General features: G+C 56.5%; 1 protein-coding gene and 1 long non-coding RNA gene across 3 annotated transcripts; one reads left to right on the top strand and one right to left on the bottom strand.

Moving 5' to 3' along the window:
• Window positions 1-131: 131 nt before the first annotated feature.
• DDHD2 (DDHD domain containing 2) lies at window positions 132-11,063 on the bottom strand. 2 transcript variants are annotated; one of them, XM_040538559.1, is made up of 17 exons: window positions 10,860-11,063; window positions 9,966-10,156; window positions 9,061-9,150; window positions 8,545-8,665; window positions 7,402-7,491; window positions 6,093-6,228; window positions 5,286-5,494; window positions 5,053-5,123; window positions 4,780-4,899; window positions 4,472-4,567; window positions 3,864-3,971; window positions 3,610-3,765; window positions 3,430-3,532; window positions 3,185-3,355; window positions 2,470-2,632; window positions 2,073-2,191; window positions 132-1,846 (listed from the first exon to the last, which is right to left on the bottom strand). In XM_040538559.1, the coding sequence occupies exons 1-16, from the start codon at window positions 11,032-11,034 to the stop codon at window positions 2,101-2,103; spliced, it is 2,091 nt and encodes a 696-aa protein (XP_040394493.1). In that variant the 5' UTR covers window positions 11,035-11,063; the 3' UTR covers window positions 132-1,846; window positions 2,073-2,100. The 2 variants fall into 2 exon arrangements, with proteins under 2 accessions (XP_040394493.1, XP_040394492.1); XM_040538558.1 differs by having other exon boundaries at window positions 3,173-3,355; window positions 10,860-11,062.
• LOC121060621 lies at window positions 8,674-15,051 on the top strand. The gene is made up of 3 exons (XR_005814898.1): window positions 8,674-8,882; window positions 10,163-10,398; window positions 11,745-15,051. It is a non-coding gene; the product is annotated as an uncharacterized LOC121060621 (long non-coding RNA).
• Window positions 15,052-15,064: the final 13 nt, after the last annotated feature.

The raw sequence follows: 15,064 nt of genomic DNA, 5'->3' as shown, positions 1-15,064 counted from the left end.
GAGCCACAGAAGCCCTGTATGACCCTGCAGCTTTAGTAAAAGTTACAGAAATAGCTTAACTTTCCTTTAAGATTTTGCAAATGTAAGTTCTTCAACCCACTCCCTCTCCTCCAAACATGAACACAACAGAGTCATCTATTTATTTATTTTGGCTTTTACTGGAAAAGACATTAAATAACATTTAAAATTCTTTTTTTCTTTCTTTCTCTTTTTTTTTTTTTTAACAAAGTGCATAACTTAAAAAGCTGATCATGAATTGAATGTCCCATGTTAAGACTGTTCCTTTTCCTACTCTTGTAGGAGACGCTTTAGCAATCAGTAATTCAGGCTCCGACTGAGCAGCGTGTCTGTTTCTGCAGTCAGGTTAAAGAACAGCTTCAGTTCCTTTGGGGTGGGAGGAGGTTGTAGGCTGCAAACAACACCTTTCAAGTAGTGCAAATAACGTAGTACAACAGAGGACAAACAAACTGAGGCTGTGGATACAAGGCTTATTACCCCATGCAGGGCAAAAGTCAGGGGGAGGGAAGGTGGCTTGGCTCTTTCCAAAGGCTGTCCCGTATTATCAAAGCAATGGCCTTACACATCACCGAAACATCTGCCTCTGCCCTGCTCTGGTGCTCCAGCTTCAGTCGAGGCAGCGAGGCAGCCTGGATGGTTTTGGTCACAAGGGGCGGATCACCTGGGGCTCTCTGGCCCCGTTGCCCTTGGAGCAGAGCTAACAGAGAACAGCAAGCTGCAGCCTGCGCTGCACGCAAAGCTGCTCTCGTTTCTTCAGTTTTGTGTATTTGCAAACAAAAACAACGACTGGAGCCTGGCTGGCATGAGACCCCTGTAGCCACCTTGAAAGCCACGCGGCAGGACAGCAGCACTGCTGCGTGCCCCTGCAAAGCACGGGAGGGAGCCGTCCCTCCAGGCCTCTGCATTGCCTGGGGCAGCTGCTTTCCCCCAGCCTAGCTGTAGTTTGGATCTGGAGGTAAAACTTTCCTCACGCAGGGTTACACCTAGCTGCTAGCTATGGTCCTGTGGGAAACGCACGCAGTGCCCGGGGTGGGGGGGGGGGGGGGCCCTTCGTGTGCTGGCCCCTGTGGGCTGGGAGCTGCGGGTGCTGAGCGGTCGCTGCCGCCGTGTTACAGCAGGCAGGGGTGCCCAGGTAGGTCACGTACTCACAGCCATGCCACTCTCACCAGTTGTTTATGGGGCAGTCCCGCCGGGCACGGCCCACGGGTGCACAAACAGCATCAGTGGCAAGGGGATGAGGACGGCTGGTACACAAACTCCTACCTGATGCCCGTGCTCCTTGTCTGCACCGCCCAAAGGCTGCAGCGCGAGCCTAGTGCCCTGTGCTACGGCAGGGAGAAAGGCAGCGCCTCATCCTTCTCCCAGGAGAAGTCAGCATCTCCTTCCCTCGGCAAGGCCGCTATAGCTCTCTCCATGCTGCGTGTTTAAGGCTTTTATTTCTCAGGGTCGCAAGCTGTGAGTTGTGGCGCTAAGCCCGCAGCAGAGTTCAGGCCCTCCTATGTCAATTCCTAGCCCAGGCAACCGGTCTGCATCAGTACTGCAAAGCTGGTGTGATAACCTACAGGGTGGGCAGACAGAGCTCAGGGCTGAGAAGTACTTATTGCACAGGGAGTCACAGTGCAAGTGCTGTGCGTTTGTGTGTGTGTGTTAGCAGAAGTGGTTTCCTTTAATTATTTTTTTTCACCCTACCCAAAACGGAGGAAAATCGTCCGTATCTCCAGGTAGCAGCAAGTACTGGGGAAGCAGCATGCGGGACACAGCAGCAGAGGAGAGAGGAAGGCAGAGAAGAAGTCTGGACTTTCCTGGTGAGTACTCGGTTGAATCATATCTAAAAAAGCAAACAGAACACAGGAATAAGCTCCTGGTGTCTGATGGTGCTTGTGTGCAGGGTCAGAGGTCTTTCCACCAAACGTGCTGTCAGGACAAAGAGAAGCCCAACACAAATCCTTGCCTTGGATGCAGGGCTGTAAGGCACATCGTTCCCTCAGATGGACCATATGTCCTCTGAGGTCTCCCAGGAAATCTGGCAGAAGAGCACAGGCAAGGTGACTTACGTCAGGCGGCCAGAACAGCCCAGGTAGGTCATTGGCTTCCGGGCAAAGGTTGATCCAGTGTAATGCCTTGTGTCTGGTAGATCTCCTTCAGAACCAGCAGAACCGTGTCCTCTGACTCCCTGGAGGAGGGGGACATGGGCATTAGAGGGGGACACCTCCCTCCGCTCTCAGGACATCCGTGATGGCTACGGGGTAGGCGCAGCCTCTGCCAGTGCCGCCAGTACCAGGCAAGAACGACGCCAGCCTCCTTCCCACCCCCCCCATCCTACGTCAGTATTAGACAGGAGCGTACCTTGCTTACTCAGTTAAAGCTTTTCTTATTACATTGGCTATAAAAATGACACTATTCGGCTGGTATCAGACAAATTTGAAGCTTGACAGCTATGCAGAAGCTTACCAATAGCAGAGGTGCCCTTGTAGTGCAAATAAATATTCGTTAAAGCTCTCGATTGGCTTCTCCTGTAGCACGTAGTCTATGCGATTCCCTCCGTTCAGCCTCCCCACGTTAATGGGGGAGGCCTCCTCCTTCGCTGCTGGGGGGGGCTCTTCTGGCTTTACGTCTGGAGGAACGAAGAGGAGTGTGGTTCAGCCACGGGGCACCAGCACCCAGGAAAGTGCAGCCCATAGCCGTGCCCTCCCTTGCCCCACGGACAGGAGGAGGGAGAGGCCAGCTCTCCCTTTGGACTCCTGCAGACGAGAGGCCGCTGACGTGCCCGGTGACTCCCCCCCAGGGCGCTCTGACTCTTGGAGAACAGGACTGCAGGAGACAGCTAGAGGAGGGCAACGGCCTGGCAGTCCCACAAGGTGCTGTGGTGTGCCACGACTGCCAGGAGACCTTTCCTGACCAGCCAGCCTGCCACGTGCACGGTAGAAGTGCCAAATTCATCTCCCCCTTCATCAGGCAGTAATGACAGAAGGTCACAGCATTTGCAGAGACTACCATGGGTGCAGCTTGAAGGCAAGCCGTTTGCTGAGCGCAGAAGACAGCAGCACCTGGCTTTGACACCAGGATGGGTAACAGGCAGCTCCAAGGAGCCTCTCTGGGGGCTGGTGGCGATGCCGCATCCCTCACTCCCCGCCGCCCCGCGCACCCCACCAACCTGGTGGCGGACCTGTCTGCTTCTCCACGCCGGCCTCGGCCTCTGCCTCTGCCTCCACATCGGTGCTCCCGGCCTCCACAGCTGGCAGCGGGGCGCGGGTGAAGGACTGCCAGGCCACCCGCAGGGACCCCAGCAGGTTGTTCTTCAGGTCCACGCTCATGCGCGTCAGCCCTTCTTTCAGCTCTGAAAGGCAGGGGCTCAGCGTCAGGCCCGGGGCTGCAGCTGCGGCCGGCTGAGACGTCGGCCGTGCCCCTTACCTAGGTGCATCCTCTTCCTGCCTTTGTGGTGAGGCAGCAGCATGGGCTCAAACTCCACGTCCGGGACAATCATGGGCTCGATCCTGTACGCCACGGGGTCAAACTGTGCGGAGGAGGAGGGCAGTGAGCAAGGCGCACGCCGTGCCTCTCGCACAGGAGGGCTCTGGCTCTTATACCTACAGGGTGGAAGATGTTGAAGAAGCCTTTGCAGGTGGGCAGGCTGTAGTTGGGGTTGATCCTCTTCACTCCTCGCACTGTGAGAAACATCCCAATGGGAGACCCAAAAGCAAAGAAGATGGTGGGCTTGTAGATCAGCTGAGGGTAGTTTGCCGAGACCTAGGAGAGAGAGATTTGGGTTTGTTTCACGAGACAGACTCCATGCTGGTGCTGCAGGTGCTTCGTTGCTCAAGGACGGTGACGGGCTCAGCAGTTACCTGTCCTAAGCCAATGTCCCGGTACTGGCAGTCCCTGCTGTCGCTTGTGCCATCGGGGCCAGTCTGCCCGCTGTGCCCAGGAGCTGCTGCGCTCCGCTCGCTGACGCCCTGCAGCAACACAAAGGGAACCCTGCAGGGGCAGATCCTGCAGCGAGTCCGCGCCACGGCCCCTGCGCAAGGGTGCGAGGCAGTGAGCTGCCGTCACCCCTACCCCTCCAGAACCAGGTCTGGCGGTGGTCAAGGTGAAAAACTCCTCCTGAGCACTTTCACTGTATTTGAGGCAACGCTATCCTTCCCCAGCACTGAGCACCGCTCTAGCGGGCGCCGCTTGCTTCGGTCTCTGCCACCACGGACACAGCATCCTGCTCTGGGGTCACCCTTCCTGACTACAGGATAGAGACCCTGTGGGAGGGCAACATCCATAACGCTAGCTCCAAAGGTGAGCCCCTGAAAGCTGTCTAAACAGGAATGGCCAGGAATGAGGCGTTCAGGGTGCTCAGGGACTGACACCTCGCGACCTGTGTACCGCGATCGTAAGTGGTGACGCTGGTCCTTGTCTGAGCGAAGTGACGTGGCCTGGATGAAGAAAAGCCACCCAGAAGACATACCTGCATCTCCTTCTTGGAGCTGATGTAATTGAGGATCTTCATTCTTGGTCCTAAGGGAATTCCCACTTCTTTAAGGTTTTCCTCTGTGCACAAGAACTAGAAAATAAGCAACACAGCTATTAGCCCAGGAGCAGAGAGGTGTCTGCAGTTACGTACTACTGTTCTCTATCATTCTGTTCCTGCTGCACTCCAAAGAGACGTTTCATGTGCAAGTGACTCAGTACCACGAAGATGTGCACGGGGGGAGGACTGGGAAGAAAAACAAAGGAGAAATGCAAGAGATGGCAAAAAAAAAAAGAGCTTCTTACCAGTGCTTCTCTGTCTATTTTCTCCTTCTCAAAAACATCGCAGTATTCAGACAGCTCCAGCTTCTTCAGAATTTCTTTTAATTCCTCAACGCTTGTGTTACTTGAAGCTGTCCTGGAGCCCTGTGAAGAGAGCCATCAGGGACTGTGCTTTCTGCTCACTTATTTTCTTTCTGTGCATTTTGGACCTTCTCCTCCTTCCCCTACCCCTACACAGCTCCCCACGCGGGTGCTGCGGGAATGCCCTGGCTCCCTGCTCAGCCAGCGAGCTCGTACCTCTCTGCTCTGCTCGTCCTCCTCGGGAGCAGCCTTCTGGTTCGTCAGGAGATCAAACAGAATTAGTGACCCTAGAAACGAAGCACAGATGGATAGAGCATCAGCATCTCCTCAGGGAAAAACCCCGAGCCATCTCCCTTCTGGGCTGGAAAGACCGGTGCCCTCCCTGCTCCCACGCTACGGGGACACCGTGGTGACAGCCACTTCCCTGGGACCGCAGGGAAGTTCCTTACCCAAGCTGTGACCCGCGATGGAGACCCCCCCTTTGAAGTGTGGGTTCCTCTGCAGGAAGAGCTGGTACAGGCGGTTCATTTCGGACGCCACCGTATCCACAATGGTCTGGCAATAGGTGGAGCTGTTGTAGAAGAAAACGTCCAGGATGGTGTCGTTTATGAAGTGACGCAGGCGATTGATGCTTGGCAAAGTGATTCGCTCCAGGTCCCTGCAGGGGCCAAAAAGAGGAGAGGAAACTGCTGTTAGAGGTGCCCATGAACCCTAACACATTTCTAAGGCAAAGCTTAAGTTGAGGGAAGAACTGCCACCGTCTCAAAGGATGTGATGTTGTAACCCAGGTTCTTTAGCAGAGACTAAATCTGGAGCACAGCCTCTGCTCTCACAGAGCACCCGGGAACCTCCCTAGGCAGGAGTGTAAGAGCCTGTCCTTCCTTCCCCAGGAACCCAACCTGCTTCCTCCCCCTCCTAGGGCACTGCAGAGCGATGTGTAAGTGCTGAAACGGGGTATTCCGTTTCCAGAGGTCCTATTTAATTAGATGTGGATGCCCGTGGTCCCTTCTAATCTTAGCTAAGAAAAGGCAGAAGCTTCTTCCCTCCGGCTGCGTGCTGATCAGATCAGACACCTGCTGTGCTCTGCAAAGCAGGGCTGGGCAGAGGGGCGGGGGGGTGTGCACGGGGTGCTCCCCGTCTGTCCTGGTCACCCGTGCACACTCACAGCCCCGAACACTCACGGCTTTCCCTTCGTCTGCAGCGGTTGCTACAAAAAGCAGCATTTGGGTGGGAGGAGGCTGGCTGCGGACACTTACACGTCCACCCCGGTGGAGTGGAGGGAGCTGTGCCAGTTCACGGGCAGGAACTCCACGCGGCCGATCTGCTCCTGCTCCTGGGCTTTCTTGAAGTGTGCCTGCAGCATGCTCAGGGAAACGTTCCTAAAGTCGTTCACTGGAAAAAAAAAACGTGAACTCTTATCAAGAGCAGCAGGGCTGTAGGGCAAGCCTGCTGCATCAACAACACTTAATAAGATAAAAGAAAAGATCATTACCAGGGGAAATCCCACCAGGGTCTTTAAGCTGCTGCTGCTACCCTAAGACCTTGAATCTTTAACTACAAGATCAAGAGAAGGCTCCATGTCCTTACATGTGTGTTTACTGGATTTTGCTGCCCCATCTGTAACAAGCCTCCTTTCCACGTGTGCAGGACTTTAACACGGCCGTCAAGATAAGGAAGGTACTTTTAGGAATTTAGAAGAAAAAAGAAACCATTGTGAAGATGCATACGTTAGAAGGAGAGGGAGGAGATGAACTTGAAATTACTCAGTTTTGAGGAGGGTGAGAGGCTGATTTCCCTGATTTCAAATGAGCAGCCTTGGAAATAGTTTCATTGGATGAACGTATAGAAGAACAGACTGCGTTAAAGACAGCCTGCTATGAAAAATCCCAGCTCCCTTGAGTTCTACAAGTTAAGTGATGTTGGGCTTCCAGGCAGTTTCGGTGATGACCTCTCATCAGAACCGAAGGTCTCTACAACTACTAAGAAACAGGTCAGACTGGAGTTCATTCTGCTTAGTGTCCTGTCTCCTCCGGTACTGATCAGTGGTGGATGTGTAGAGGAGTGCATGACAACAGCAGTCAACAACTTCCTCTCACACTCCCCTAGCCTCCAGGGATTTGCACTTCAGGGATTTCCTGAGCCGGAAGCAGCGTCCCTGGGTTTTTGTCCAAAATCATGCCAGAGGCTGCCGGGTTGGTGTTACACCCAGTGAGATTAACCTGGAGCAATAGACTGAGCAGGTTACTAATTAGTTTAGCAGGTTTAGACAGCTGGAAAATCTGTATCCAGTTTGGGAAGCTCACTATTTTGAGCAGCAGCAGAATGCAATGATGAAAAGTGGTTGCCCAAACCTTTCCAGACGGTAGGATTTAATGGATTAGCAAGCATTGTATTCACACTCCCCATTGCAGTCTGCAAATTCAGCTGTGCGGCTTGCCAAGACGAGTGCCAGGATGGTTTGAATGCGCTTTGACAGCGTTTCCCACTGTCCATGCAGAGGAGGGTTTACTCGCTCTGCTGAACGCAGCGTATGGAAAGAGCTCCCCGGCCTGGCTCGCCACCTACCACACTGGACAATGCTTCTGAACCGAATGTCGCACGCTGGGCCGATGCCGTGCACGACGAACACCAGGTGATCGATTTGCAGAGGTTCTCCTGCGGATAAAAAGAAGAGGTCAGAACACAGACCCTGCCAGAGACCACCACTGAAGGAGGAACCGACCCAGTGAAACCACGTGCTCTGCAGGACAGTGCCAGCCTCCCATCCTCATCTCAGTCCAGGTTAAAAAAAAAAAAAAAGAAAAAGAAAAAGTGAGTTGGTGCCCCGAGTCTGTACCTTAAGGCAGTGGCACTTCTCGAGTTTCTGAACTGCTTGTCCTGCTGAGTTCTGTCCTGCTGAATTCACCTTCCCACCTGGGATGGGTCCAGATCGAGGGGACAGCGCAGGAAGGAGAGGTGGCTCGAGGAGCTTCACCCATGCTGTCACTGTCCACGTTTGGCACAGGGAGAGGGCACGACCCAGAGGACTTGTTGCAGCTGCCCCGTGCACAGCCTCGAGTCACCCAGCCTGAGCACGGCCGAGGCTCAGCGCTCCGGCAGGAGCTGCCTCTCTCAAGCAGGCACCAGGAGCAGTTGCATTTTGGTCCCGACTTCCCACACACTGTAGTTTGCATAAGTGCTTTCCCAAAGGCATATGCGCATGGAAAACAAAGGCGTTAGATGGGAAAAAATGCCTGTCCTCACCAACAGGACAAGTCATGCAGCCTGACAACAGCTCAGAGCTGATCCGCAGCTGCAGAGATGGGGAGAGCATAGGAGCCAGACAGATACCAGCACGGAAGGCTGAGTGGTAAGCTCCGGTGTCCCCAGCACGGAAGGAAACTCCCTTCCTTTAAGAACATACATGCCAAAACCTCAGGAGTAATTTCAGGCACCCTGGCGCTCTCAGCAGCTCTGGTTTCAGAGCGCGGGAGCTGGAAGCACCTCTCTTCCCACGTGCCTGCCTCCTCTTTTCACTGATGTGCACTGGGGGCTCTCTGGCACTACAAAGGTTTCTAAAAACCTTTCATTTCCTTTTGGCACAAAACTTTTAGACGTGCCCTTCATGGATAAGGATTATGGATGCTTCTGACGGTCTTTTTGAGAAACTGTGTGGAAAACAGACTCTCTAGCTTTGGTTGGGCCTAAGGGAGGGAGAAGCAAGCTCACCATTGGGGATCTCAACGGCGATGTTTTCTACTCCTCTCTTCACAGTCCGAGGTCGACCTTGTTCTGTAGGAGTTGAGCCCCAATCATCAGAGGTGGCAACCGGATGGTAGTGCACCATCAGCTGTAAACAACACGAGCCTGTCATTAAGCTGCAGCGCACGCTGTGGTTAAGCAGAGGAGACGGTTCACTACAATGGCTGATACGTGAGGTATGGAGAGGCTCCAGACCATGCTGTTGTAACCGAGCTGCTACGAGCCCTTTGCACAGAGTGAAAGGTGCTTGGAGAGAAACGTTACAGTGTGAAACACCGCTGGCACCGCCCTCGGCTCTACAGCAGGTAGGAGAGGGGAATGGCATTTAGACAAAATTGATTTCTAAGCAGAGGTGGTTAAAAGAAACCGCATAAAAGCGGAATGTAGACAGGCTCCCAAGAGAACTAAAGGGAGGCACGTGATGGCTTTCCCCCATCACTGAGGAATGTCCTTGCCAGCCCACAGAGAGATCACTCTCCTCACCTTTGGGTTGTGCAAGATGATGATCTCCCTGCTAGGGGACTCCAGTTTCTTCTTCCACTCATCCAGGGTTACAGCAATCATGTAAGCTTCCTGAGGAAAAGAATGCCCCCGTGAGTCAGCCGAAGGTATGCCCACAAATATTCAACCACTTGAGACATTTCCCATCCATTTTAAGGCATCACTTTGTGAAAGAGGAATAGAAATCAGCTAGGTCGAATTGGGGAAGCAACAGGATTATCTAAATATAACCTCCTAGGAAGTTTCTAAAACGCCCCCATTTCAATGGCAGCAACAGACCATCAGAATCAATTCAGAACTGTGTTTTTGGCACATCAGGATACAGATGATTGTAAATCAGTGCATGTGTCTGCAAAGAAAAGCCCCCAGCCACTAACAGTATAGACCAGCGGGAGTGTAACACTACACAGCATTCGGCAGGTCCCTGTAACGATAAATGCTCTTACAACTCCTTTGGGTTTGGGTTTGGTGAAACTATGAGCGTGGTGAGGATGATTCTCACAGGAACAATCAAACTGCAGAAGTTGTAACAGGCAGGGTCAGGAGAAAAAAAAAGAACAAAGATGCTAGGGAGAGGCTGAAAGCAAGGCCCGAGCTGCACGGCTCACGGAGAACAACCGGGCTCTTGAGGAGAAAGATGCGGGATGCTGCTGGGTGGGGGCAGGAGGAAGGGGAGGCCGCCTAGCTCCAGCAGGCTGGAAGGGAGACAGTGGCAGTATTTACAGTTATGTTAATCAGATGTGAAAATGTCATGCCAAAGCCTCTTTTGAGTTCATGTCCTCAGGCGTGACTGCGGTGCCAGTAGCCCCATATGGAGTTTGGGACGTCAGGGCCAGTGTTTGACAATTAGAGGGCAAGATGGATGCTATCAGGCAAGGCGTGTTTACCTCCAGCTCCTCACTGAAGGTCTCCGAGTAGGGAATGTACTTGTTGTCCTTGTCTCCCTTGTAAAACCAGGTGCAGCGACGCACCTCGGAGACCTCCTCCTCCCAGTACACTGCGACGCGCTGCCTCTGCTTCAGGTGAACGTCGTACCTACCCCCCGACGTTGGGACAACCACGTCTTCCTTCTCTTTTCCTGCAGGAACCAAAGCCCGAAATTACTCACGAGAGGACCACAAAGGCACGCTACCAGAAAGCTGTGTACTGCGCACGATCGGAGGGCTGAGACCGGAGCACCTTCCGTGGGCAGCACACGAACACCACGAACGAGCAGCGGCGACAAACGCCCGTGTTCTCTGTACTCGAGCACTGAGAACGGTGTCGGAGAGCACCCGAGGAGGGAGATGCCCCAAGTCAGACTTCCCCCAGAGGCAGAAGGTGAGGTGAGAGCACCGAGCTACCGGCAGCTGTTAGCAGCACGAGGCCTTGTCCCAAGTGGTGCCAGGCACCGCTGCGCGTCCGTGTGAAGCAGCACACGTCCGCACGGGAGACATCTCCCGGGGACATTTGCGCCGTCCGTCCCCGAGAGAAGGGCGCCTCGCACTGTGATTATACCTAATTTCGAGCACGTGTCCACCGAACGAGGTGGGGGCACGCGATGCACCCAGCCGGCCCCGGCTGCTGACGCGCCCCCAGCTCGAGGCGTAGGCGTGCTGCCAGCGCGGTCCCCACCGACGATTCCCCAGGGGCAGCGCCGCATCCCCGGCGGCAGCCTCGGGCTCTCCCCCGCCGCCCGGCCCGCACCCCGGCTTCCTGCCGCCCTCCCGGGAGCCGGGCTAAGGCCGGGGCCGGCTGCAGCCCGGCAGCTCCGAGCGGAGCGGCGGAGCCCCCCCCCGTACCTGCGCCGTGCGCCTCCTCCAGCCTCGCCGAGTCCTGCGCGCTGAAGGGCACCCAGCGCTCCCGGGGCTCGCCGGCCTTGCGGTAGAACCAGTGCGGGGCCACCGCCTCGTAGCGGGGCTCGGCGGGGCCGGGGGCCGGCGGCGGCTGCTCCGGGGGCTGCTCCCGGCCGGCCATGGGCGGCGCTGGAAGCGGGCGCCGGGAGCCGCGGCGGAACCGGGAACCGGGCGCCGGGCTCGGCTCGGCCGCGCGTGTACGGGGCCGAAGGGCGCGGGCCGGGCCCGGCTGCTGTCGCCCCCCGCCGCCCCCGTTACCGAGGCGGCTCCTCCGGCGGCGCAGGCCCGGCCCGGCCCCGCGCCCGGCCCGGCCCAGCCCGGGGCGGTGCTCCCCGGCCGGCCCCGCCCGCCGCGGCGCTGCCGGGCCCCCGGGACGGGGCTGGGGCTGGGGCCGGCCCCACAAACGCGGCCACCCCCCGGCTCAGAGGGCCCGGCCCCACCGCAGCCCGGTACCCGGTACCCGGTGGGCCCTGCGCTGCGGTACCGGCGTGGGGCCTGTGCGGGGCCCCCCCCGCCCTGCGGGACCAGCTCACGGGAACCCCTTGTAGTGGCGGGGGGTGCGGGTGTGAGGGGCACGGGGAAAGGGGCTCGGTGCCTGGGGAGAGGCTCGGTTCTGTGGAGAGGTTCGGTTCCTACAGAGCCCAGCCTCACGGAGCACAGAACAACGCTTGGGGTTGGATCCCGCAGTGGGGTGGGTGCTGTGGGATCAGGCCAGGAACGGTCGTCGTGGGTACCGGGACATCGGTGCTCAGCTCCAGCACGGCCCCTTGCCGGGAGCACGGGGCAGCCACGAGTGCTGGAACCCTCAGACCCTCGTTTTTCCATCCGCAGAGCAAATGGCTGCAAGCGTCGCCCGTGCAGCCGCTCCTCCGCAGGCCAGCGCCAGCTGGGTTGCCCGCACGGCGCTGCTGCCCGACTGCTGCAGCGAGCCCGGCCCGTCGGGGAGCAGCCTGGGCCCTGCTCCGAGGGGGATGGAAGGCATCGGGAACCCCGCGGGTACGTCAGCGGGAGCTTTCTGCAGGCTGCGGCACCGCAGGTGTGCCCTAATCCCGTCACTGCCCCCCGTTCAGCAGGGCTTCGGGGAAAACAAGCCAACCCCATCTGTCCGAGGGACACGCAAGCTGCTGCTCGGCTGGAAGCGTAATCCAGAGTCACGTCTCCTCACAGACCTGCTCAAATAATCAGCCCTGCCGAAATGACAACCTGCCATCTCAGCCCGCCTTTCAATTTTATTTCGTGTGATTTTAAATAGGGGCTTACATAATCCCCTGCCGAGTCCTTCCCATATGCAGGGACTTAAACTCCGGAAGAGGAAATACCGTGAAGGAATTTGTTACCTTGATGGGTTCGGCACCAAAACACCAAAAAAGAAAAACACCTCCCCTCCTCCAGACTTTATCTGCTCGTATGCCACGCACATACCTACAGTTTTTCTTATGAATAGATAAAGTTATCATTCCTACCACATCTCCGCAGCAGGAAACCTTTGCACCAGTCCACAGAGCACTGGTGATACAGCAGCTGCGTGTACAGTTTTTTCTCCTCTCCTAGCTGACTGCATTGCAGTGTTAGAGAGGTTGCAAGATAACCAGGATCGCTCCACGTGCCTCCTTGCACAGGTGGAACTGACCTACCTCTTCTGTCTGGCAACCAGCAGGGGAGAGACGTGAGTAGGAGAGCAAACAGGATGCAGTAAACAAAGCAGCTTTGTTATTGATGCAAATCTGGCTGCTGGAAATGAAACCAACGTAGAAAACAAAGTTCCAGCCAGCTCCAGGGATTCCAGGCTGACTGCATCTGGCTGATAGCTTCTCCCCTGCACGAACCTTCAGGTGGTGACTTGCTGCAGCGCTTCTGCTGGTGACGCCGTGTCCTCCAGAACGCGGCAGCGCTGACACATCAGCCGCCTGTTTGTGGCCACGTTCCTCAAGTGACAGTGGCAAAGCGAGCTGTGGAAGCTCATCGGTAGCGGGGTGAGACCTCCCTAGGGCTGGCGGCCACGTTTTGCCTGTAACAAGGACGTGTTCTGGGTTAAGGTGAGGCTTCAGTTCTGCACGCTCCTCTTGGTATGTTTTGTAGGGGCTGATTGAGAAACGCGGGGGCAGACCCTGCTATTAGGGGCTGGGTGGAGGAAGGCTGCGGGCACCCTCGCAGCCGTGGCAGCTGTCTGCGCTGTACAAGGCACCGATTCAAGGACTGAGTGATTTCACTTTCTTTCCTCTGCTGAAGTGTGACTTACACACACCACCTCTTGCGAGAACAAATTCCAGACCGTGGCTGGATCCTGCTCGAAGGGAATCCAAACCTTTATTTCGACATCCACGCCAATGAAATAGAAAAACGAATGTGGTAACGGGGAGAAACGAGCTCTTTGGTAACTCCTTGGAGAGCACTGGCACTGCGCGGCCTTGGCCTGGCCGTGGAGCCGAACCTGGGAGGGCAGAAGCGAGAAGCAGCAGGGAGAGGCGGCCACGCTGAAGTGTGAAGCCAGAGGGGCTGCTGCGTCCCGCACCGGGGGCAGCCTTCGTTAGGGCCGGCTCCGCTCCCTTCCAGCAGACACGGTTGTTTTCTCCACTCCGTAATGCCCCAAGCAGGAAGGGAAGAGGCAGCAGAGGCTGTTCTTCATCGTCCTGCCCTCCCTCCTGCATCGCTCGTGCTCTCCTTCCAAGCTTTCCTCCCTGCGGGAGGGCAGGGCTCTGCTGCAGCCCTTGCCTGAAGCAGCGTGCGGTACGGTGCCGCCCGCCCGCTGCGAGCGCGGCAGCTCGGCCTGCTCCGCCAGCTCGCCCGGTGGCTCACCCATGTGTCCTCAATTGCCAGGAAAGCTCTGTGGGCTGTGCTGGGGAGGGATTTCCAAAAACTTCTGACCTTTGCTCAGGGGATCTGCTCTTCCTACAGCTATCCACCTTGACGCACAGTAGCGTACTTGAGCTGCTGACGATGACTGAAGGCGAGCAAGCTGCTGCAGAGCATCAACAAGGAGCAGCCTTTGGGGCTGTCGGTGATGTGCAACCACTTCTTGGAGGCACACCCCCATCCTCCCTGCTGCAGAGCACTTCTGTGTCAGCCTCCCACCTCGCTACCTTGCAGGCTGGGCCTCTCGGTCCAAGTTCTGCCGTGAATCTCACTGTTAGGGCAGGGTGGGAAGGGAGCTCGCCTCTGTGCAGCCTCTGGTTGGCCACCTCTGATCTAATAACTCCGGGACGCCGGGTGACGATGTTGTTGCCCCTGTTCCCTTTCAGAAAACTATAAATAAAGTTACTGCTGTATCAAGCTAATTCAGCGAGCCTGCAGCAGGCTCTTGGGAAAGACTTTGGGACATTAGAGGCAGCGTTTAACAAGACTTTCAGCCATAAGATGAAACGATAAGGGTAATGACACCGCAGTGCTGCTCTTCGTTCCTCTGGGGGTTGTGCGGAAATCATCCCTACCACAAATAATCTGACAAAAAGAATCACCCACCAAAAGCACAGATTAATGCCTGGAGAAGCTGCAGACACTGCTGCCTTTAGCAGGGAAGAAGGGGGGCATTCACTGGGGCTGGGCCCTTGCTTTCTGCATGCGGCCCCCAGCCAGCACCCCGTCCTCGGTACCACCACAGGGCATCACTCCGCTGATCGTGGTCTGCGTTCTCTCCCCGCAGAGCCACCGATCCTCCCAGTTCACAGTGAAGCACAGATGGCTTGGCCTGGCTGCCCTCTGCCTGACAAGAGGACGGAACAAAATAGCCGTCAGGCATTTACCAGTCCCAGGACATTCAGCTTTTTCCTGGCTTACCTCCGACCGGGCCATTTTTGTGGGCTGACCACCACATGTGATCCCAGACGCATCCAAAGAGCTGCAAAGGTCAGTCCCGTGCGCGCAGCCCGCTCCGTCACTGACGTGGCATCTACCGGGCTCCTTGGGGACAGCAGCTGGCCGCCAGCCTGCGGAGCACAAGGCTGGGGCTCCTGGCTTCAGGCAGGCTGAGTTCCCTTCCAGATCCCTTCCGAAACACGGCCACCACCCCTGGAGCAAGGCGAGGGCTCCTGGAGCCTCTGCTTGGGAGCGGATGGGGGCCCCCTAACCCCAACACCCCCCTAAACAAGCACCCTCGGTGCTGCTGATGAGCTGCGTTCATCCCCAACCTTCAGCTGCTGAGACAACCCGACTGG

The sequence above is a fragment of the Cygnus olor genome, chromosome 27 (assembly GCF_009769625.2).
Source record: "Cygnus olor isolate bCygOlo1 chromosome 27, bCygOlo1.pri.v2, whole genome shotgun sequence".
Classification (NCBI taxonomy): domain Eukaryota; kingdom Metazoa; phylum Chordata; class Aves; order Anseriformes; family Anatidae; genus Cygnus; species Cygnus olor.
This window is presented reverse-complemented; position numbering and strand designations above follow the sequence as displayed.

Excerpts from the sequence above, each read along its gene's own strand:
- DDHD2 (XM_040538558.1), bottom strand. The coding sequence starts at position 11,034 with ATGGCCGGCCGGGAGCAGCCCCCGGAGCAGCCGCCGCCGGCCCCCGGC. Across the intron at positions 5,495-6,092 it reads CACTCCACCGGGGTGGACGT|GGACCTGGAGCGAATCACTT; the intron begins GTAAGTGTCCGC and ends TGGCCCCTGCAG. Across the intron at positions 2,633-3,172 it reads GCAGACAGGTCCGCCACCAG|ACGTAAAGCCAGAAGAGCCC; the intron begins GTTGGTGGGGTG and ends TCGTTCCTCCAG.